Source organism: Neolamprologus multifasciatus, chromosome 4 (assembly GCF_963576455.1).
Source record: "Neolamprologus multifasciatus chromosome 4, fNeoMul1.2, whole genome shotgun sequence".
In the NCBI taxonomy this organism is placed as follows: Eukaryota; Metazoa; Chordata; class Actinopteri; order Cichliformes; family Cichlidae; genus Neolamprologus; species Neolamprologus multifasciatus.
The window spans coordinates 4,143,287-4,167,319 of NC_140442.1; the positions used below are offsets into that span (position 1 = coordinate 4,143,287).

The 24,033-nt window shown below is 40.7% G+C and overlaps 1 protein-coding gene across 1 annotated transcript; it reads left to right on the forward strand.

The window, feature by feature from the left end:
- Positions 1-1,451: 1,451 nt before the first annotated feature.
- sack1fa (scaffolding CK1 anchoring protein Fa) lies at positions 1,452-23,754 on the forward strand. The gene is made up of 5 exons (XM_085156961.1): positions 1,452-2,337; positions 13,340-13,507; positions 15,193-15,314; positions 20,321-21,111; positions 21,787-23,754. The coding sequence occupies exons 1-5, from the start codon at positions 1,864-1,866 to the stop codon at positions 21,834-21,836; spliced, it is 1,605 nt and encodes a 534-aa protein (XP_085013087.1). The 5' UTR covers positions 1,452-1,863; the 3' UTR covers positions 21,837-23,754.
- The last annotated feature ends 279 nt before the right edge of the window (positions 23,755-24,033 follow it).

Consider the following 24,033-nt stretch of genomic DNA (forward strand, 5'->3'; position numbering starts at 1 on the left):
CTATTTTGACTTTTTGCTTTCAGTTCAGTTTAGTTTCTGTTGGTTTCCAGATTGGATTTTTTTTTGTTTACGTTCAGTTTAGATTGTTTGAACATGTTTAGGTTTATTTATTTTTAAAATTTTCACTCTTAATTTTAGTCTTTTTGATTATTATTGAATGGACGGATGTGTATGTCATTGGCAATATTTAGGAAAACCAGTACAGAAAGTACAATAACAAGACAGTAAGAAAATTTTAAATGTAATAGACATTTTTACCAAATTGAAAAATATATAAACTTTCTATTCTTGGTTTTGCTGTCCTGTCCGGCACTGCCGCAATCAGAATTCTTGTCTGAAGGCCAAGAAAGGTCGACTTCATAGTCATAGTTTATTAGATTTTCATCAGAACTCACAGGACCGAACAGAATAAGGAAAGAGAAGTTGGGAAGAGATTGAACAGAAGGAGAGGGAGAGAAAAATAGAGAAGAGGGATAGATGAAAATCTGCTTCAACACCTGCTTAAAAAAACAAACAAAACGAAAACAACACAGCAAGGAAACCATAGCAACAACCACAAGTAACAGTAAATAATAAATATTAAATGTTACTGAGCAGCACATGTTATTAATGATGCATGATGTGTTTCGAGGCAGCGGCTGACCAAGACAGTGAGTGTCTGTGAGTACTTGTTTGCAAACCTGTGTGTGTGAGTGTGCTTGTGTTCATAAGGTTTCTCCATGTAAGTGTTTGATAGTGGGTGTGGGGAGCCACAGCCCTGCCCCCCAGGACATGAAGCAGGCATGGAGGAGACATCTACAGGCCCCCTCAGAGCACGAAAGCCCAAGGAGGACCACCGCAGGGGCGATCACGCCACCCACCTGGAAAAGGAGGAGAGCTCCGGACGAGGGTCACCCAGAAGCCACGGTGGGCAGCAGTGACGACGATCCTGCAGGCTCCACAAGCAGCCGGCTAAGCCAGAGCAGACTGAGCCCCGGACCCAGAGACCCGAGAGCCCCCACACCCTGCAAGGGGCCCGATAGAGCCATGGGGGGCCAGGCCCCGCCAAGCAGCAGAGCCAGAGTGAGCCAGTGCACACCCGAGCACACAGCCCTGGACAACAAGAACTTTTTTCAAAAGTCTAGTTTTGATTTTGATTTTAGTTACCTAAGATGCTTTTCTGCATTTAGTTTTAATTTGAAGTATTTTTTAGTTGGGATGCAAAACATAAGACTCCAGTCCGACCTGCTGGAAACCTTCGTACATAGATTTTGAACTTTTAGCTGCATTGTCATAAATTTTGCAGCTTTTCAAAGACTCCTCCTGCATTACCATTTATACTACACCAAAGTAGTAATAGATAAAACAATGAAATGACATAAAAGTTCCTGTTTTCCACTTTCAACTAAAATCTCTGTTTTTATTATGCTGTGTCTACAGTTAAAAATATTTCTGTGAATTAAAAAAAACAAAATGTTTTATAAATACAGAACCATCTGGGCAATGAGCCACTGTTGAAACTGCGTTTCTAGTTCTCATATTAGGTCAAGTAAGCGATTAAATGAGTAGTTAAACTTCTTTACAATAGATAATAAACTAGTGTGTAAATGGCCGATAACATAAAATAAGTTTGACCTCTCTGGTTAACTACAATAACGCTCCTCTACTCTGAAGATCCACCACTGACAAACTTCCGTTGTTGCCTTTTGAAAGTTGTACTCTGAAAGTTTACAGGCCGGATGTTCTTTAATAACGTGCCTGTTGGCTCCGCCCCCTTGCTACCTGTCAGCACAGGTATTGCGGTTCTTGGGAAGCAGCAACAGCAGCAGCGGAATCAGCAGCGGTGGCGAACCGAGGGGGAAGTTATTTTTAAATCTTTAGGCCATGGCGGAGTCTCAGCTGGTGTGCATGGATGATGAGCACGTTAACGAGAAGGTCCCGGAGTCCAAGCCGGAGTTTTACTACAGTGAGGAGCAGCGTGCGGCCCTGGAGCAGCTGCTGAGGAATGGGGACGGAGCCTTCAAGATGCGCCTCCAGGAGGACAACACCAAAGACTTCCTATGCGCCCGGGAGGTCAAAGTTATCCGCAAAACCTTCCACGAGTACGACACGGACAGCGACTCCGAGTCCGGGGAGCACGACAAGTCCAAGGGCTCCTCCAGCGCGGACTCCGGGGTCCACTCCACCTACTGGCCCGAGATGTCCGACACAGAGGTCCCGAGTCTGGACATCGGTTGGCCCGGCAGCACCGGCGTCTACAAGGGGGTGACCCGGGTGTCCGTGTACACCCACCCCCCCAAAGAGCAGGGACCGCACATCAAGGCGGTGGTGAGGAGGCTCATCCAGGAGTCACACAAGGTAACAGAAAAGAAGAGAAACCCTGCACATCCACCCTGTTTACAGCATCTAAACCAAACTCAAATTTACGCACAAGTGTTTTAAAGTTTTGCTTCAATTATTCACATTTTTCTATAATAACCCACCAAATTTGGGACACCCTGACTTATAAGAACTTCAGTCCTTTTATTTGTTAACCTGAAGCGATAAAAACAGTCAGGGCTGCAGGTGAGTGTTCGCTTAGTCTGTGATGTAGTGTTTATGAAGCCAGAAAACAGTGAGAAGTATTCAGTTTTGTCCTGATTTAACTTCAAACCCACAGAGATTCAAATTCTACAGGCATGAAATAGTGAAACTTTAAATAAGAAGAAACCTCTGAACTTTCCTGTCGAGCACTTTGCTTCTTACATGACTTGCCTCTAAAAGTGCTGATACAAAAATGCGACTGCATGCATCAAACAATAAAACAGGTGGAATAAAACACCTGCACATTCAGATTTACGATTCAGCTCCTGCACCTGAACCAAACAAAGGAAACTCATTTCTTATATGGTGGAGCAATTAAAGGAGAAAGTCCCTGACCTACTTCTAACAAAGAAGGAGAATAACAGTGTAATACTATCAGCGATTGGCTGCAGACGCTCACCTGACCACGAAAGTGACAAAGACACCCCCCCTTCCCCCCAGACTTTGCCGGTTACAGTCAGTCCTCATGTTTCCTGTCTTGCTGAATTCATCACGTAAATGTCAGTTTGAGTTAAAGCTTCAGCTTTTTAGGATTTATTTTGATCGCACAGGACAGGTGGAGTGAACTGTGAACAGGGACGGCCTGTTAAAAACAAAATAATATCAAACGTTTTGATAATCGATCTTTTTAGGGTTAAAAAATACTTTTAAATAATTTAAAATGTCCATATAAAAAAGGGGTTCGCTGCCTGAATTGTTCCAAGAATAATTTTTGGACTGAGTTTGTTTTCACCCCGATGAGTCGTGTAGCACTTCCTTCCTCCAGATGCATCCTGTCACGCAGTAATTGGATGATTAATTTGATAATGAGAGTAAGTTTTCTCACTTTTAATATATAAATGGTAAATGGCCTGTATTTGTATAGCGCTTTTACTAGTCCCCCCTAGTGACCCCAAAGCGCTTTACACACCCAGTCATCCACCCATTCACACACACATTCACACACTGGTGGAGGCAAGCTACAGTTATATAAGAGTTATGGAAAAACAAAGCAAAACAGGAGAATATTCACTATTAACAATAATAATCTTTAGTTTCAGGCCTGCTTGAATAAGGATTATTCAAAGATTTCTTCAATAATTCAGTCTGCACCTTAGTCGTCCATTCTGTCACGTATGCATATATATGTACACTTTGTACACGTACATACATTTTGCAGGTTTACATCTTGATAACTGCACCGTCTTAACAGTTTAATGAGTCGCCACAGAGCAGAAGCTGCAGGCGGGTTTCAAGTTTTTCACATTCGTTGTAACTCAAAGAGCTTTTTGTCATTTTTCAGCTGTAAGTCAAAGTGAAAATAAAAGATACACATCGGACTTTTTACCTGGAATTTCCATCGTCACGGCGCAGCGCTCTACTCCGGTGCTCCGAGTTTCAGCTTGCTGTACTGTTACATAAAGTAGTTGTACTTTTGCTGAGGTGTCTTGTGGCCTTCAAGTATTCGACTTAAATTGGTTTATTTCAGACAGAGGATGAACTGAAGGGATACTGAGGTCTAGCATAAGATAAAAACGGATCATTTTGACCTGTGCTACTTAATTAGTGACCAGTAATTAAAATATCGAACTGGAAATGTTGTGTAGTATGTCACTTTTAAATACTTTTTAATAAACCGAGAGGCCCGAGTAAGTCCACTGCTGTGTTTGAGGTTATTTTAATGAGTGGTTCTCAGTTTTTGGCTAAAGGTTGTTCTGTTGTCAATGTTGCCCTGAAAGAGACGTCGTTGTGTTTCTATCTCGTTGGGTCCCTGCAGACAGGGTGGTTATGACTAAAACATGATCACCTGATCACCCATCGCTGTCTTTATGAAGAGAACTACTGACATTAATGCACTCCCGAGGTGCTCCAAGGTTTTTCCTGGCTTTATCTGGTGTTTAGGTTCCTATTAAACATGTCGATGAGATTCTTTTGAGTTTTCTCCCCGTGAGTTATCAGAAAACAGATCAAACAATCAGGGTAGCAGGGGTTGATTTATTAAACTTTTCTGTTAAAAATGTAATTCATCCCATGATACTAATGCTAAAAGCTGATTATGGGAAACATAAAAAAGGTAAATAAATAATAATTAAAGATAAAATAAATATTTTTGGAGCATTGTGATTAGGGCTGCCACAAACGATTATTTTGATAGTCGACTAGTCACCGATTATTTTTGCGATTAGTCGACTAATCAGATCATCATCCATTGGACATACAGTTTATTGCACCAGCAGCATCTGCTCTTATATAACTATCATTAGCTTGCAGCTTTAAGTGTTCAAGGTATGTGCTAACTAAAAATAAAGACAAGATGATAGTTTATTAAATTGTTATTGAAATTTGTAGATTGTTTCGGTGAAGTTTAATAAACTCCTTGCTATCTAAAATATAACAGGACACCGGAGTTTATTCTTGAGCATCTCACACTTCTGATAATCAGCTGTCTGCTTGATGTTTATTCAGCTGTGTAAAAACTATAACTTTAATCTCAGCCAAACCGGTTCACTCAGGAACAAATAAATTTTTAAGTTATCTAAGTGACTTATATATCATGTTTAACCTGAGTAGCGAAAGACGGCGGTGGGTTTGAAAACAATCTGCCGGGAGTCCGGTGTTCTCACGGCTCTAGTTAGCCTTGCCCCCGGCTAGCTATCGAGCTAGTGGCTAACAGACATCTCCGAAAACGTCGGAGCGCTTTTGAAAATATGTGGTGTCTTGATAAACTGAGCAGATATTTGAGGTTTACACAGCTACATTCTCGCCTGAAAACATGTTAAACGTTTATTTTGTGACCCAGAAAGAATAATAAGAGTAATTTTAAAACTAACTAGCTGCCGCCATTGTTGGAAACTGAGCTGGGCTGCGCTATGAATTCTAGGACACAGCTTCTTCTTCTTCTTCGGGGTTTAACGGCAGCTGGCATCCTTGTACATGCAGTGCTGCCATCTTCTGTTTCAGTCCGTTATTACACTCTTAAATCCTACTACTTATTCCTGCGTCTTTTGTGATCTTACAAAGCTTCAAACGACGCGTCGACTATTAAATCAGTCGTCGACGATTTTGATAGACGACGTAATCGTGACTAGTCGACTAATCGTGGCAGCCCTAATTGTGATGCAGTAGGTGTTTCTAAAATTGATTTAGTTGGAAGTTTTAACAGAGATTAAATGTTTTTTTAGCCTTGAAAATCTCATTGAGATTTGAAGTTATGAAGGTTCAAAAATGCTCAAATGGAAAAACTAATGAGAACTGTAAAAGTGGCAAAATTCCACCTTCTTCTGTGAGCTGTCAGAGGCTGTAACACTGACAAATTCCATATTCTGAAGGCCGCATTTTTTTAATGGTTTCATTAAGTTACTGAAGTTATGAAATCAGACGGAAACTTTTCTCAGATCTGTTTGATTTTAACCAGCACACTCACTGAGCGAGTGCATCCTCACGTCCTTTTTCTCAAAACGTAATGACCAGCAAACTGCACACGGCGTGTTTGAGGCGCATCTGCAAGTTGTAGCGCTGCAGTAGCGTTGTTGTAACGCTTGTTCAGAGAATTTTCTAGTAAGGTTGAAGCAGGTGAGGGTTAACGAAGCCAGCGTGGGTAAATAAAACGATAAAAGCTAAATGAATGGGAGAGTCCTGTGCAAGTTTTAACAAGCTGAGTCGTGAGCAACGCAGAAGGGAAAAGCTGAGCGGCTGAGTGGCAGCTTCACATCACGACACGCACCCAGCAGAGCGATTAAAACCTCCCCCAAGATCCTGCAGACCAGGTTAAGGTTGGCATTTAACAAGCTACTCTTTTTTTTTTTTTAACTTTTCTCCTCGCCCACTTGAAGTTTTGCACGACTCTGTCTGATTGGCTCAAATCCCAGGTGTGAAAATCGTAACTAATGAGGAGAATCGCTCACTTGGAATTGGTTTTGACAGGCAGCACCAGAGGCTGTATTTGCTGGGTGGGAAGACGGATGAAGATGTGCAGAACTCATCATATTTGAATAGTTAATAATCCACTTTATTATCCATCTACAGCAGTCTGCTCAGCGCCGTGTCAGCTTAATGAATCAGGCACAGATTGCTCCCCTTCAGGTAAAATAAATCATCCCCTCCTAAAAGCCTGACAGATACTTGAAAGAGTCCTTGTGCAGTTTAAGTGGTGCACGCACACACACGTTAATCCTGGATGCATAACATTACTCTACAGGAGATCATTATCACAATCCAAGAGAAGAGCTGAGATGTACATATGAAAGAGCCGAGGTGACTGTTACCGGTCGAACTGCATTCAAGAGAAAAAGCAGAAAATGTCGCCTGAAAGGGAAAAAAAACAATGAGTTCTTGGTGATGTCATGCTTATTTTCATGCACAAGAAGAAGGTGCACTTCACCAGAATCCCATCAGGAGAAGTCATTTACACAAGGTGTTGTCCGTTCACGTCACAGAGCTCAAGTGTTTGTTCCAATTTGCCACAGTGGAAGGTTTTCATTATATCACACGTGATGACAGATACCAGAGAAAACAAGCTGAAGCCCAGCCATGAACAAAGACTGGCAGCAGCACTCGCCAACACACACACCCAGAGCTCTCCAGGTGTTTCCAGGTCGTTAAAAGTAACAATAAAAATATTACATTTATCTTTTCTCATGTCTAAAGTGTCACTTCAGCTACTAAATAAACTGTGTGTAAATTATTTTTTTAGATGTCTGTACATGATAAAACATGAACATGGCTGAAAAACTGATGCTAAATCGGATCAGAGTGACTGTGAGGTGTGTTTTTAACTGTGGGCATTTGAAAAGATCTCGCTTAAATATAAATATGTCAGCTGTGGACATCACTTTATCCCAATTCTCAATTCAATTCAATTCACTTTCTTTATTGTCCCACAAGGGGAAATTAGTTTATCAGCAGGATAAAAATAAACCGAATAATAATGACAATAATAGTAATAGAAAGTTTAAGGACTGTTATTTGCCCGGGACGCCTACTAGGAGTAACTGTTGGAGCTCTGAACTGAGTGGTTTCTGCTGTATTTCAGGCTTCTTACAGAACAAAGTAACTGTTTGCATCAGACGTTAGTGAGGGTGGTCTCTGCTTATCCCTTTAAGACCTACCATAGAACCAAGTCCGCCAGAGCTGATGTTATATTTTTACATGCTGTAGAGCTGTTTTTGGGAGCATTTCAAGTTGCTATACATCAAAACAACCATTATAGCTCAGATTTTAATAATATGTATGCATTAAGTGCATAGTAATTACATAAATTGCAAGAAAGTGCAATAAACTACAGAAAAATTGAAAATCGTTTTTGTTTTTTTAACATATATTTCTAGTTAGAGAAATTTAAGAGGCTTATCCCTCAAAACTGTAAATACAAAAAAGTTGCACAAAATAGTTTCCCACCACAGAAAATTAATTTTGAGTGTCTTCATAGTTTTATTTTTGAAATACACACATTTTTATATACTGCAGGAAAAACGAAAATAAATATTATGATGCAAATTTGCAAAAAAGCAGCATGTGCATCAAAATAAACTATTTCCAGCAGTGCAATATGAGTCCTAAGCATCCCAGAAACGACACAGAAAGTCATAAAGTCAAACATAACTTTTAAAAACACCAGTATAGGCTCATGAGGCCCTGATGGTAAAGAACTACATTTCTGCCAAAATGACGTCACTTCCGGTTTCGGCCAGGTCATGGCGGACATGCGATAGTTCACGCTGACGTCTATTCCAATGTAGGAAGTGTTATGAACAGCTGATCGGATCAGCAAAGCGTGTTTCTGGAATATTATGTTTTTGTTGCTGCAAGTGCTTTTTATGCAGTTTTTGCAAAACTATATGTGGAAGGAAACTGTGACCGAGGACAAGCTGATGGCATAAGATGTAAGTACAACTCCTCCGGTTTCATATGCAAAAAAAATTATTGTGCTAGCTTACGTGGTTGCAGTGCTACCAGGATTTAAAAATAGTTACGCAAAACAGAGCGTGTCCGCTCCGATTGGTTTTAAAGGGTTATGCAGCGACACCTGGAAAAAAACCCTGGAAACTGTTCTAATGGTTGTTAAACCACTTCTCTATGGGGGGAACTGTTGTGTTTTTCCTTATTTCCTGTAATATACACAGGTACTATGCTCCAGGTGGACCCTGAGAGCCAAGGCCTCTAAACACTGTTTCAGTCGTTCTTACTGATGATGGTTCTGTGTTACAGAGAAGTCCCACCCACCTGCTGTTCAAACCTTATGTTTATGAGCACCAGCCAATCGAGAGAAAGTTTGCTTAATGGAGGAGGGGCTAAACCGGAAACAGCTTATGTCCAGTGTTGCCAACTTAGCGACTTTGTCGCTATATTTAGCGAGTTTTCAGACCCCCTTAGCGACTCTTTTTCTAAAAAGCGACTAGCGACAAATCTGGCGACTTTTTCTGGTATTATTGGAGACTTATTTATGACGACTTTTTGACGTGAAAGCGTGTATCGCTCTTACTCTCAACAAGCAGCGGTGCTGCCGTGGGCATCTCACCCGTGCCAAAGCGCTCACGGGTGGAGGATAGTCCTCCCCCAGCTGCTATCAGGGCAGGAAACGTTCACACCTGTGCGTCCAAACGGCAAATGAATCGCGCATGAGCTAAGCCGCTGCTCCCGCACTGACTGCAACGCAGTCAGTTCTTCTTTTACTGTTATGCTGTTTTGTGGATCAGGTTTAAAACTACTTATAAACACACACACACACAAAGTAACTCCACCAGAGTGCCAATTTCGGGTCACTTTTGCCGGTCCAAGCCCGGGTAAAGGAGCAGGGTTGGAATTGTGACATTAAAAAACAATAATTGCTAAAAGAAATTTAATTTGTAGTTCTAAATAAATTCTAAATGCATTTAGGACGTTTTTACTCACTTTATGTCTCTTCCACAACGTTATTTCTCTCTCCAACAACGTAGGTTACAATTACATTAGCATGACCAATTATGCAAATTAGGTGATGACGTCATTTAGCGACTTTTAGGACAACCAATAGCGATTTTCCTTACTGAGGAGTTGGCAACACTGCTTATGTCAGGCAGAGGGGCAACTCGGGGTCTGCACCAAAGGCTCGTATAAGACAAATAAGAGTTATTTTGAACTGTGAGTCACGTAAATACGTCTCTGCTGCTGACAGGTGCCTTTAATTAATTTTTAAAGCCCTCATTGAAAGCACAATGCTATTGGCAAATCTCTGTACCCACCTAAAAGGAGCAGTTGATTTAAAAACTCTAATTTCACAACAGCGCCATCGTAAACCTGCTGTTTGTGGACAAACAGCCCAAACCTCTTTTAGGTGAACTTGTAAACCACTGCAACTGAAGTGGATCTAATCTGCTCACTTCCAGCTCCATGTTTTTACTCTTGGAGTCTAAAAGAGTAGCTTTACACGAGTCACATTTCAAAATAATCCTTCTTTCTCTTGTGCTTGGCCTCGTTTCATCCTCTGTTGAAAATGAACTTCTACATACATTTATTTTATTACTTTAAAATAAGTGTATGTTATCAGATTTATCAGCCAGAGCTCGTGGAAGGTCAATGTAATAAAACGGTCTTGGCAGGTGGAATAACCGTTAGCCATAACAAGTGGGCGTGTATGAAAATAACGCTTTTTCCAGAAAACCTTGAAATAGTTCCGATTAAGCATTTTCTGGATAGATGTTTTTTCCAACATAAAATGCATCGTAAGCAGTTTGGATGAGAATTTGATGACGGGAGCTTCACTGAGTCATGTCTGGCTTACTGTGTTATTCAAACTCTTCCTGGAGAACTCGTTTCAGTTTGCTGGACGAGTCCCAAACAAACTGTAATAAGGAAATGGGGAAAAAAGAGTCACATGATCTTTTGAAACTGCTCTTAAGGGTACAAAAACCAGGAGAGGCTATAAAACACCTCAGTACAAACAGCAGTCTTATTGGTCTAATAAATCCAGTACATAATTAAACTGTATGCTGTTATAAATGCATCTGTTAGAGACGTAGCTGCTGATTTCATGCTCAGATTAGCGGTGCAGTGAGTCGTAGCCGTTGCTGGCGTTTGTCCAAACTGTCTTTGCTAAAACTTTTAATCGCCCGGAAAAACAAGTTATGCAGAAGTGTGAACTGCTGCCGTGGTGGAAGGTTGCGTGTTTAAACTTCATATCACAAGACTAATGACAGGTTAGCGCCCTGGTGCCTTTGTTCAGACTGGCTGTGGGAGTGGTGGAACCATTCAGATGTCGTTTTAATGTTTAAATGGTGCATCCCGCAGCCAGATTTAAAAGTAAATACACAGGAATCGTGACTTTTCCCCATCAGGCTGGTCGGAGGTGTTTTACAGGAAAAAAACAGAAGTGGTTTCAGCTTTTATTTCCTTACATTTACTTAATTACCTGTGCACTTGCCATTCACTTTATTAGATTCAAGAAGGTGCTGGAAACATTCCTCGGAGGTTTTGGTCCATGGTGAGAGCACGAGAAGCATCATAGAGTTGGTGCAGATTTGTCTGCTGCACGCCCATGATATGAATCTCCCGTTCCACCACGGCACGATCTGATATCCTCGTGTTGGTGTTGTTCCCAGATCATCATACTAAAGGTTGTTCCAGGATCAACATTGCAAGTGACCAATCAGAATGTTGTGATGTCATACTTTTGCGACTTCGGGAAAAACCGGCGTAAAACAAAAAACTGTACTTAAGCTGCGAGAAACCGCCTTTGTCCGCCGATCAACGGACCCTAACCCTGACCTTTTAATAAACGCTAAGCAGAATTGATATTGTCCTTGCAACATTGGAATTTCATAAATGCACGAATGGGTTGGTGCGCAAAAGAATAACGTCACAATAATGTGATTGGTCACTTGCAATGTTGAACCTGGAACAACATTTTCATGATGATCTGGGAACAACACCAACACGAGGATATCAGATCATCCTTCCACCACGTGCCAAAGCTGCTCTACTCTGGTGACTGTGGAGGGCAGTGAATTCACTGTCATGTTCAAGAAACCAGTCTGAGATGATTTGGTGCTTTGTCTCATATGAAGATGGGTACACTGTGGTCATAAAGGGATGGACACAGTCAGCAATAATACTCAGTGCTGAACGGTTACTAAGACAGTCAATGACATCACCGTCAGCAGCCTAAATGCTGGTACAAGGCAGGATGGATAAGTGCTTTCACGTCATTAAAGCCAAATTGTGACCCTACCATCTGAATGCCACAGCATAAATGTAGTTTGTTGCCCAAGACACTTTAAATTTGTGTGATGAAGTGATCAATGAGGACATAAAGTTTGGACTTGGTGTATCCGTGGATGCTTCCTCTGTAACTTCAGGGTTCAGAACTCCGAGTTCAATCTAAATCATAGGTATGCTGCAACCACACACTTGTGCTGTAACCTGACGTGCATCTTTCTAGAGAGGAAAATACTCGTTGCATTGTTGCAGTCATTTCCTCCAACTCATTTCTGGTTACTCCTTCTTGTGCTGCTATTTTTTCAAACTGACTGGAAGGGAACTGAGCAGCTCGGATGGAGAAACTCAACCACCAACGGGTATTTTAGCATCGCAGGCATAATGTGCACAAGTATAAATGCTGGCAATGGTTTCGGCCTGTTGCACAGCCTACAGCCTAGACTGTGTAGTTTTAAAGCCAAATATAAATTAGCTCGGTCATGCTGTGACCGCAATGATACTATTAAATCCAGAGGCTTAGCTGAGCTTAAATAAATGTGTCATATCACACATTCTAATATATCTGCTGATTGACTGATACATAAATGAAGAAACAATGAAAATGATTGATTTGTTTTGTCTGTTAAAGACAAGGTGTCTTCTATAAGGATCCCTCTAATTTATCTTTCTAATCATTCATTATTGCTGACTTTGCCTTTATGTGTGTGTCTGGTATGAAATTCTTTTGTCTGTTTGTCTGTTTAACAAACAAAAACGATGATGATTCATAACTAAGGATGCCTTTGATGATTCTCTAAAAACGTACATTTCTGTTCCCATGACTAAAGGCACAAAAGATGGGTTTTGTTTTTTTTACTTAGTCCCAACGTCTTTCAGGTTTTATTTCATATATTTTCTGTTATTATGTACACGACTGCGGTGACATAACTGTGACGTCTGCTCTTTATTGATCTGTCAGTTATGAGTGGGTGTAAGTGTGTATAGACAGACTGCATTTTTACATGACTCATTTCATGAGTTTTTTTTTTTTTTTTAAATGTCTTTAAAGTTCACACCAAGGCTACCAAATTAATTTCAGATGTATGGGATGAAAAAGCAAAAGAGAAATAGTTTTGCTGACTGACTGCTCACAACCATCTATATAGCCTCTGTAGCCTGTAGCTCCATGCAACATGTACTTAAGTTTAACAGTAAGCAAATGAATTGGTATAAATGAAAGTCAGGACCACCTTATGAACTGTTAAACAACTTTAAACTAGCTTTGAAATAAAAATTTCAACCAGCATGCGGTGAGCACACATGGTGCGAACATTAGGGGATGCCCTCAGTCACATGCTATCTGCTTTAAATGGCACTAAAACTGCAACTTTGAGAGCCTCGATCCAGTTAGTCTCAATATTTAGTGAATTATTTATTATATTTGAATAATATTCACATACTTGTATATTGTGTATGCTTGCTGTTAAAGTCTTCTTCTTTTGTTCAGCAATTGTTGTTTCCAAATTTTAAAAAAATATGACTGCTCAAATAACTGAAAAAGAGCACAAGTGTTAATGGATCTGCACGAGTAACATGAGATGGCTCCTCTCCCCTCTGTTTCTCGCAGGCAGTGGCCATCGTCATGGACCTCCTCACGGACCTGCAGATTCTCCAGGACCTGCTGGATGCTTCGTCACGGCGCGGCGTGGCAGTTTACGTTGTGCTGGAGGCGAGGGGAGTGCCCCACTTTCTGGATATGTGCTCTCGGCTGCAGATTAACGCGATGCATCTGCGGGTGAGCAAACAGAGCGCTGCAGAGAGAGGAGGCTCTCTAACACAGTAAACAAAGAGGAAATGAACATGGGAAAACAGCTCAGTAGGTCACTGCTGAGTCCTGGAACAATGCCGATGACGGCTGGAATTATCCCAGATTAAAACTTATTCTGAATCATAGGTCAGGCTTTCTGGGAAATCGCTGACAGGTTAATTACCTCAAAGGTTTGATCTAGTTAAAACATGAACCAGGAAAACTTGGCAATACGTTTTAGATTAACTGCTCGTAAAAGATCAGAACCAACCACAAAAACCTTACATTTTCCCACTTAACCCTAAGGGTAGTTTGAGGTTTGATTTCTCATAACTGCCTTTGCAGCAGTGCATGGGAGGTTACAGGAATTTAGTTTGTGAAACCTGCCAATTTACTGCTCAGAAAAGTATTCAGCATTGAATGGATGGAGTAGTTTTTAATGGGACTTTTAAAGAATTGATACAGCTTAACATAAAACATAAACAGTAGACGGTTAGCTAAAATCTTAAGTAAATGGTTGAAATAGTTTTTAAAAAGGGATAAAAATTAACAAATTGAATAGTTAAGTCAGCAAAATAGTCAATGATTAAAGCTGAAAAAACGCATTTTATATAAGTAACTGAAATAGATTGCATAGATTTGCATGAACTGTTACACTAGTTAGCTAAAGTAGCGGATGTAGCGGTTAGCTAAAATTTTGAGTAAATGGTTGAAGTAGGTTAAAAATAGGATTAAAGTAACTGATTAAATTGTTCAGTCATAAAAAAAGTCAAAGATTGAGGCTGAAAAAGTATTATCTAAGTAACTAAAACAGATCATTAAAGGTTTCGCAAGAACAGTTTAACTAGTTAGCTAAAAGTAGCAGACGTAGTGGTTAGGTAACTGATAAACAGCAGGAAATCAATAAAATGTGAGGAAATGGACTTGTTGGAGCACTTGTGTGAAAATGTGTGAAAATAAAAAAGTATTTTCCTTCCAGTGTAAAACAGGGATGGTCAAATTATTAATTTTTGAGGAATTATTGGAAAATGGACTGCTGAGCAGACGCTAGCACGAGCTAACATGTAATTGCTGCTTCTTGTGGTGCAGAACCTGAGAAGTGACATTAGGTGCTGATTTAGATTAAGCGCAAATAGTGAGTCATCTGTCATCCTATCTTCACCGTGTCATAATACCCAGTCTTATCTCTTGTATGCAGAGTTTTTCAGCTCCAGTCTTGTTTAACCGGATTGGTGGAATGGCTGGCCATTGTGGTATCAGTTTATAAGGCTGTGAAAGACCCTTTCAGAGTGCCGGGCTCTGTTTCTGTTACTAGTGACAAGGGAACATTCATAGATCCTGAGAACAGATCCAAGGATAGTAACTTGACGCTCTCACCCCACGCCAGGGTTGACAACACAGGAGAGCCTCCTCCCAGTTTGTCTACTCAGCATTTATGTCCTTTTCTTTTCCTGCTTCCCTCTAAGTAAACAGAGGTGGCTGAAGTGTTTGGCTGACTTTATGTTTCTGGGTGTGCCTGCAGAAATTTGACTTGGCATCTCTGTAAATCAGCCAGTCATCCTTGAAAAAGCCACGGATGCCCGATAGCTGGGGTCCGTTTACTCAGGCTTACGTGTGTGACATTTTTGACACAGGTAAGCCAGTGTGTAATCCAACAGGTGTTTCTTTTACAGAATCTACGTGTGCGGATGCTAAAAGGTGCAGGGCTGGCCCTGTCCTTTGGAACACTGCCAGGCTCCCTGTGCTCCAAATACATGCTGGTGGATGGAGAGAAGGTCATGTTCGGGTCTTACAGGTAAATATCAAACCAGTGTTTCTTTTTGTGGTCAGGTGCATTCAAAGGAAGCAGAAAAGGTTTACAAAGCAACCTGTTTCAATTTATTATTTAATGTAAGATTTTATAGCACCCAAAAGAAGAAAAATGTAAATAAAAACGGAATACAATAAGTTGCAAGTCCCATAAACACATTTTATTCATAACACAACACAGAAAACTGAGAAATTTCTGAAAAATATGCACTTATTTTGAATTCAGTGGCAGCAAAATGTCTCAAAAAGTCATGGAGCAACAAAAGGCTGGGCAAGTGGTACTTAGAAAATAGCTGGAGGAATGTTTTGCAAGTATTTGTGTTAATTGGGAGCAGGTCAATAACATGATTGGGTCTAAAAACATCTTAGAGAAGATGTTTGAGGTAAAAATGGTAAATGGCCTGTATTTATATAGCGCTTTTACTAGTCCCTAAGGGCCCCAAAGTACTACATTCAGTCATTCACCCATTCACACACACATTCTCACACTGGCAATGGCAAGCTACGTTGAAGCCACAGCTGCCCTGGGGCGCACTGACAGAGGCGAGGCTGCCGGACACTGGCGCCACCGGGCCCTCTGACCACCACCAGTAGGCAACGGGTGAAGTGTCTTGCCCAAGGACACAACGGCCGAGACTGTCCAAGCCGGGGCTCGAACCGGCAACCTTCCGATTACAAGGCAAACTCCCAACTCTTGAGCCACGATCGCCCTGCAAAGGTTCACTAATTTTCACAAATTTTCATTAAACTGCATCTGCAGATTGTGTAAAATTGAGAAAACCTATGTCTCGTCATCTAGAGTACACAATCTTCCAAAGATTCATAGAATATGGAGAAATCTCTGTGTGCAAGTGACAAGGCTGAAAATCAGCACTGCATTAAAAGCAGGAGCACTTTCAGAAATCACTGTCTGTGAACACAATTAACTGTGACATCCACAAATGGAGGTTAAAGCTCCATCATGCAAAGACGTCCTGTTTGAACACGATCCAGAAATGTTGTTGTCTTCTCTGTCTTTATATTCATATCTCACGCCTTTGTGCCTATTGAACTGGCAGCTTAAACATCTGGAAAATCTACCGGCACACCTACATTTGCTACTGAAAGGTGCACATAGTCTACAGATCAACATATGCTCCCATCCAGACAATGACTTTTTCAGCTAAACTGCAGAGAGTTTCTATTAGAATAGCACAGAATAGATGCAGTATGTGAACTGACCAGCCAGCTGTCCAGGAGCACCATGAAACTAAAAATACGACAAAGAAGACAAAGGACTGTTGAACAGCTTGAATGGGAGAACATTTCTCTTCTACAAGTCCAGCAGCTGCTCTCCTCAGTTGTTTACAGAGTGTTGTTAAAGCAGAGAGGACGCTACACAGTGGGAAACACGGCCCTGTCCCAACTTTTTTGAGACATGTTGCTGCCATCAAATTCAATATGAGCCAAGATTTTTCTTTAAATGGTTTAAATATTTGATACTTTCTGTGTTTTATTTTGAATAAAATATAGGATTATGAGATTGCATTCTGTTGTTATTTACAATTTACACAGCGTCCCAACTTTTTAGGAATTGTGGTTGTACAAAAATTAAATTATACTATATACAGCAAGGTGTTTGTTTTCTGATGTCTCTTTTCTGCAACGTGCCTACATGCTGTAAGGAATGGGATGAATTTAAATATTCACACTAACAGATAAATCATGTAATTAAGGTATGCTCTCGTTGGGAAATGGAAAATCCTTCAAAATAAAAGTCTAGCTTAGTGTGCCGAGTCCAGTTGTATCTTGTGTTTGGTCAAGACTTTGAACCGCTTGACCTCCTATATTCGACTCCGTGTTACGGTGACGTGTTCAGAGTCACATTTGAGACTCATTTGGAAAGTTTCACTTTTACACATAATAAAGTATCCTTCTGACACAGTTTCACTCCGAAGCAGATTAACTGATCCTGACATGGTTATTAAATAACCATTATTTGTGCTTCATTTGATTGACTGTTTGTATCTTTTGTATAAACCCAACATAATGAGAGCAGCTTGTTTGTGACTGTTAGGTGTGAGACAGCACAAAAGGAACTCCATTAACCCTCCAAATAACTCCTTACACACTCTGAAGCTTATTAATCTTGTGAAATGACTGAAGTGCTTTTTAAACACACTCTCTTCTTATCTGCTGTTGGTTCAGTGTGGGAAAAGATAAATGTATTGTTGTAGGTCCGCTTTTTGGTAAATGTCGTTGGTGACCGAGCCGGACGTTTATGACCTGGGAGATTATTGTAAGGGAATCGTACCGCTTTCTCCTGAGTGCTTTAAAATGATTAAGTAGTTTCAGAGAAACCATTAAAACAATAAAAAAAACTTACACTAGGTGAAAGTGTGACATTTAAATGAAATCCTACACCAGGCAGTGATGCAGGTGAATTAATTATCCAGCTCTTAAAGATTTCTACAGTTGATTAAGTCACTTGTTTTATTTTTTAGTTGCAATATCCACAAATTAAAGGCATTTAGCCTCTGTCTGTACTCAATGTACCTCTCTTATCTTCCTCACTCATTTTTAATTGTATTAATACATTGCTTTGTTTTATTCTGTTCCTTTCTATTCTGCAACTTTTTTCCAGTATTGCAAATGGTACCGCTGCCAGATGCACACAAAAAAGGGCTTTCTCTCCTTGTCCTTCACATTAAAAGCCCTTGACATATACAGTGCATGACTGCTGCAGTAAGCTGAAACATTTTTCAGCACATTCTGGGATCAAAGAGTAAAGAGTAAACCAAGTAAATGAATGATTAAAGATTTGAAACAAACAAACAAATAGATAAATTTTATCGCTGCTGAGGATAAAAAGAATTCTGCAGAGGTGAAATCATATAACAACCAGTGCACGTCTAAATACTTGTTGCAGCTAACGGCATAAAAAACGTCGAGCCTACATTTCCATATAGCAGTCATATCAGTATGAACATTGAATATAAATGTCAGGTATCAATATAAACAGTAATTTTAATGCAAATCTCCAAAGAAAAAGATTCATTTTAACCTGCAGCAATGACAGGAAGTACACGCATTTTTGCATGTGTTGAATAAATCAGGTTTCTAGTGCAGATTGGGCTATGACAAAAGCTAACATTTATCTTTTTAAAAATCTAAATCCAGGACATTAAATCGAATGTTAGTGATGCACTGGGAAATAGAGATCACATTAGCCAGACACATGCAGTGCACTGATATGCTTTAAGGTAAATGAAACATAAAAATCTAATGTTGTTGCACATCCCAGAAAGACTTCTTAGATACAGTTTAGTCTACATAAAGGCAAAATAATGTCATTTGTTCAGTTTTAGATGTTGTGTTTCCATGACTACATACATGCTGATAAAACAGCTGCAACCATTAGTGCAAAGTTCAGAATTACAAAAGAGCTCGATTTCACCTCTGAGCTCCGAGTTTGACAGGACCCACACAGCTGTATACTCGTTGCTAAATCGCTGTTCTGAAAGCTGCAAACACACAAAATGAGTCTGAGTGCACGTCATCTGACCACATCAGTGATGAGGCGAATCTTCCTTCACTGATTAAAGTCACAACTGGAGGGACCGATTTGTGGCAGGTGAAATGAGCACAGTCATGTCCTGACTCATGCGTGAGGCCTCGTTATGAATGCAAGTTTAAATAGAAAAGTTACAGGCTGCAGCTATGTGGTCAACACCGAGGGCTCAAAAGTGATTCTACAGAGGCAGCCGCATTGAGTCTACATTTTTATACATCTTTGACTTTCTTACTCAGGTCTAAGCAGCCATAACTGTAGTGAAGTTGTGAAATTAGATGCACTGATTGGAGACGGTTCCCTGATTAATTTTCACCAAATTTAATGCATGCATCTCAAACAATGTAGCGCCACCAAAGGGTCAAAGTTGGTGCTGTGTTCATGGAGGAACCATGTGCAAGCTTTGCCTCAACGAGTTCCCATCGATCGTCTTATAACCTGACTTTATGCTGCAACAATCCACCAATTTTATAGTCTCACAAAATATGGCACCAACGGTAAGATCTAAAGTGTATCTAGTGTTTGTTGGATAACTGCATCCATAGCTTGAGGCATCACTTTACAGCTCCATGAGATGCCTTGTTGTGGAGACGTGGCCCTGTTGCTATATAAAAAAAAGTAACTTAATTTGCATGAAATTTGTTCTGTGGTCTCATTTGGTGATGCTGATGTTAGCCTTAAAAAAGTAATCAGTGAAAAGAAGCGTGAAAACTTACGGCCGACACATGGAAACACCCCTGACATAACCGCCATATTGGATTTCATCAAATTTCTTCCAGTCTTAACCAAAATTTACACAGTTTACACTTTTACATCTGAAAGACCCGAAAATGGTGATGTAGCTGTTACAAAAGAACCAAGGACATGGGATAGGTCATACTGAAGCACTGTGAGGCAACTGTTGTTGTGATTTGGCGCTATCCATCCATCCATTCGCTTCCGCTTATCCTTTTCAGGGTCGCGGGGGGCGCTGGAGCCTATCCCAGCTGTCATAGGGCAAGAGGCAGGGTACAGACAGGTCGCCAGTCTGTCGCAGGGCCAACACACAGGGACAGACAACCATTTGTGCTCACATTCAATCGCACATTCACACCTAGTGACAATTTGGATTATCCAATTAACCTATGCCCACAAGCTGCATGTCTTTGGATGATTTGGTGCTATTTAAATAAAATTGAATTGAAGTGAATCTCAGCAGCTTGTGATGAATGGTTACTGAACCTGCTGACTAGACTTGAAAGCACTTCTTGGTGCCCTAAAAAGCCCAGTTTGACCTCTGAGGTTGTTGGATTTAGCCAAAACCTGCTAAATAGGAGAGTGTGTGTATATGTATATATTCTTTAAATGGCCTTAAATAATAAAATACAAGCAGTTGTGTCTCCCGGTGTTTTATCTCATATTTCTTGTCCACTTTGGTTTACGCTCCTGTTTTTTTCCTGCAGCTTCACTTGGAGTTCGTCCCGGCTGGACAGGAACATGATCACGGTGATGTCGGGACACACTGTGGACTTCTTTGACAACGACTTCCGAGAGCTATACGCAGCGTCTGAGCAGGTGGACCTGTACAGAGAGTTCAACATCACTAAACCGCCTCTTCCTACACCAGTCATGAAGCCAAAGATGCAGCACATCCGGCCTCTGCCCGTCACTACATCTCGCTTTCAGGTATCGGTTGGGGACTCCAGGCAGATTGACCTGAAAGTTCCTGCGCATAAGTACCACAATCCCAAGTACTTGCTGGTTTTCGGGAACAGTTTGGGTCTGACGGGTTCGCTACAGGACTTGTCGACTCAGAGGGACTCGCTGGTAGGTGGGTTGAACCAGAGGAACGGTCTGCAGAACGGCTTTCTCAATGCAAACAAGGAAAAGTTGGACCGAGCCTCCCCACAGAGTCCGGGTTCACCTACAGAGGAGGATGGAAAAGGAGGTCAGAAGAAGAACCAGGCAGACGGACCCAAAAAGCGCAGCTCCTTCAGGCATTTCTTGAAAGGCAGAGGAGCCAATCACAGTACAGACACTATCGAGGAAGGTATGGTCACTCCTCAGAGCCCCTCCCCCACTATCACAGCAGACTGTAAAGTCTCAGTGGCCAACAGGGTCGCAGGAAATGAATCCGACGACTCGTTTCAGTTCATTGAGAAACCAGGACCAATAAAAACCAAAATCAAGAAGCCGTCGAAGTTCATTCAGAGGAGCGTGTCTATGCAGACCATCAGCACGGGAGACGAAGACGGTGTGTCATCACAGATCTTTTATTTTATAATTCAGTGGTCCCAGTGAGCAACAAGGCAAATATTTACTGGGTGCTTTGTCTATAAAATGGTTAAAAAGTAGAGTTACAAACTAACATGTAAACTTGTTGAAAGTCCAGGATTTTCTGTCTGATACACTCAAATTAAAAGAAATTTCTCCAGTTCTTGAAAATAGTTGGCGATAAAGCCTCTATCATCAAATCAACTCATTTCTGGTCCACGTTTAAACGCCAAGTAGCTGAAACGATGCTCTTTAGTTTCAACTTAAATTTCCGGTGGTGTTAAATATTTAGATTTTGAATCTAGATCTAGATGTGCATGACACTAGAACATCGTAAAAGTTTACCCTTTTAATTTAAAACCTGACTTTTTTTTGTTTGTTTGAAACATTTTGGAAAATATCTTTTGCAGAGTGTTTGCAAAGCACTTTATCTTACTAGGAGATTCAAAATTGCAGTGTCAGAAGAAGAGACCATTTGAACCTTTCTGAATCCTTAGCATTTTTAAGCTTTCAGGGACCTGCAGGAGCCCTGTGATGTCTGTCGATAATATTAGTGTTTTTCGTTTCGTCATGGTCGAGAATCAGTTATTGTGTGACTGCAGTTTGTGATTGTGAATTAAATTGAAGGATTTTTTTTTCTTTTATTTACCAACAGGGTTCAAAAGTCGCCGCCGGCATCAGAAGAAGAACTGCATCCAATCATGAGAAAAAACACGAGGATATTCTGACACTTGAGGGTCTGGTTGTTAAACCTGCTGCAGCGGGTGAGTCTGTGTATCGCCTTACTGCAACCAGCCGACGTTTCTTAGCGAAAAATGAGTGCAGTTTGTCCCTCTGGACACGTATGCTGCTTCAGGCTGAGCTGAAGGTCAACACGAGAGACACGCTGCAGCTGAACTCCCTCGAGACGTTTTCGGCCAAAGTGCTCATGGGAGATTTTAATGCCATTATTAAATTAAACGTGTATTTTCTACACTTTTTTGGTATTAAGTTATTTTACAACTAAAATGTTTTCATGTTTTACACTCGTGAACCTAAAGACTGAGCGAGCAGCCGATGACTGATCCAGGTGACATGGATGGATTACATAACACCTCTTAGGTATTCTGGTCTCCATGGGGACAGGAAAAGTGATCAGATGTGGTGTTGTACCTGAGTGTAACCTTACTGAGGACCCTTGGCAACAGTGTTTATGGGAGTGTGTTGTACAGACTGTGAATAATGTATGAGGACTTGTGCGTCTGCACTTTGGGATTCTGTTTTGATACGCAGGTGAAACAGGCCGGAGAATAAAATGTGAATGACACAAATGATCTGAACTGTTGCAGAAATGGAATAAAAACAAAAGGGAAAAAAAAGTGTTTGTGTGATTTGGTGTCAGTTAAAGAGCAGCATGCAGACAGATAGCCTGTTATTTTCAGAAATGTAAACTAGGGGAGATCACTTTTTGATCCCTGAGATTTGATGAAGATCAACAGCGAATATTCAAAGCTTTGCCTGACTGCACAGCAGGAGGTGGGGGTCAGGTCTTATGCTGCTTACAAAGTTAGAAGGAACACGATGTCTCCTGGTGAACTACAGCTGAGTGGTGAGGGGTACAGATGGGGAGGGGTGCCTCTTTCTGACCTAAAGCAAGTTCCTATAGATTTTCAGTTTGGTGCTTATTTAAAAAAAAGAAAAGAAAAAAAAGTCAATAACTCTCAGCCAATAACTGAGGCTTAGACTATGAAGCAGGTTCAACATAAAAAGTCAGGCCTTCTTTGCATTTAATTGCCCAACTTAACATAAAATAGTCAGATTTAAGAGAAAATCACACTGGTTAGCAGCTTGAACTCTTTCTGTATCAGGCTCTGACAGTAAAGGAGCATTTAATGCATCATTTGACTCTTCCTCCATACAATCTGGGTCGATTGCGCACCGCCTACTTCGGTCAGAGATATTATCAGATAGAGTAAGCTAGAAAAGAAATCCACTCTGATGTTAAAAACAAGTCAAGAGTTGGTGATGCTGCAGAAAATTGTAACTTTTTGTCTCCATGAGTGGATGTACATATTTGCTTCACCACTTAATGCTGCAGGTGATTTAAACTGTCTAGAAAACTGGATACATTTAAGTATCAGTCCATTCATGTCTGACAGTCGTAGAGGCCAGTGACAGAGATGCAAATTAGTTTGTGGTCAGATCACAGAGAAATTAATCAGATTTTATCTACTCTGCATACAGACTGATTAATTTTCTAATGTCTGATCTATTAGCCATAATTCCAGCAGTGGAAAATGGAATTTGGGTACACTAGGACCAACTGAATGAATGTCTATTCTTCTAAATATGTGGTGCTTTTTGCACTGGTGTAACTTTGCTGCACAATGCTTTGTTTCTCTCCGGTAGTTAATTACTCCAGTTAGAGATTGTAGTGGAGAAAATCAGGGAAAATGTTGAGCTACAGAAGAGTTTAAACCAAAGCCCTGAACATAATTTGCTCAGGACCAGGTTCTGAGTTTAGCATTAGTTACCATGATGATGTAAGGGTAAGACGGCAGTCGCCTTCATCACAGTGAAAACTCGCTGTATCTCGCTAACCCCCAAAAGTTGATTCTGTTCATTTGGACGTAGCGTTTTCAGTGGGAGAGTTTAGGTCATTGAATGCAGCCCAAGGGGACATGACTGCTCAGTTGATAAGTTCAAGTCATACTGAAAAAACCATTAAGTTACTTTTGCAAATTGTGGTTGCTCTAAGAGCAGTGTTGGGAAGGTTACTTTTAAAATGTATTCCATTACAGAATACAGAATACATGCCCCAAAATGTATTCTGTAACGTATTCCGTTATGTTACTCAATGAGAGTAACGTATTCTGAATACTTTGGATTACTTAATATATTATCATGCTGTTTACAACTACAT

Excerpts from the sequence above, each read along its gene's own strand:
- sack1fa (XM_085156961.1), top strand. The coding sequence starts at position 1,864 with ATGGCGGAGTCTCAGCTGGTGTGCATGGATGATGAGCACGTTAACGAG. Across the intron at positions 13,508-15,192 it reads TTAACGCGATGCATCTGCGG|AATCTACGTGTGCGGATGCT; the intron begins GTGAGCAAACAG and ends TTTCTTTTACAG. Across the intron at positions 21,112-21,786 it reads CAGCACGGGAGACGAAGACG|GGTTCAAAAGTCGCCGCCGG; the intron begins GTGTGTCATCAC and ends ATTTACCAACAG.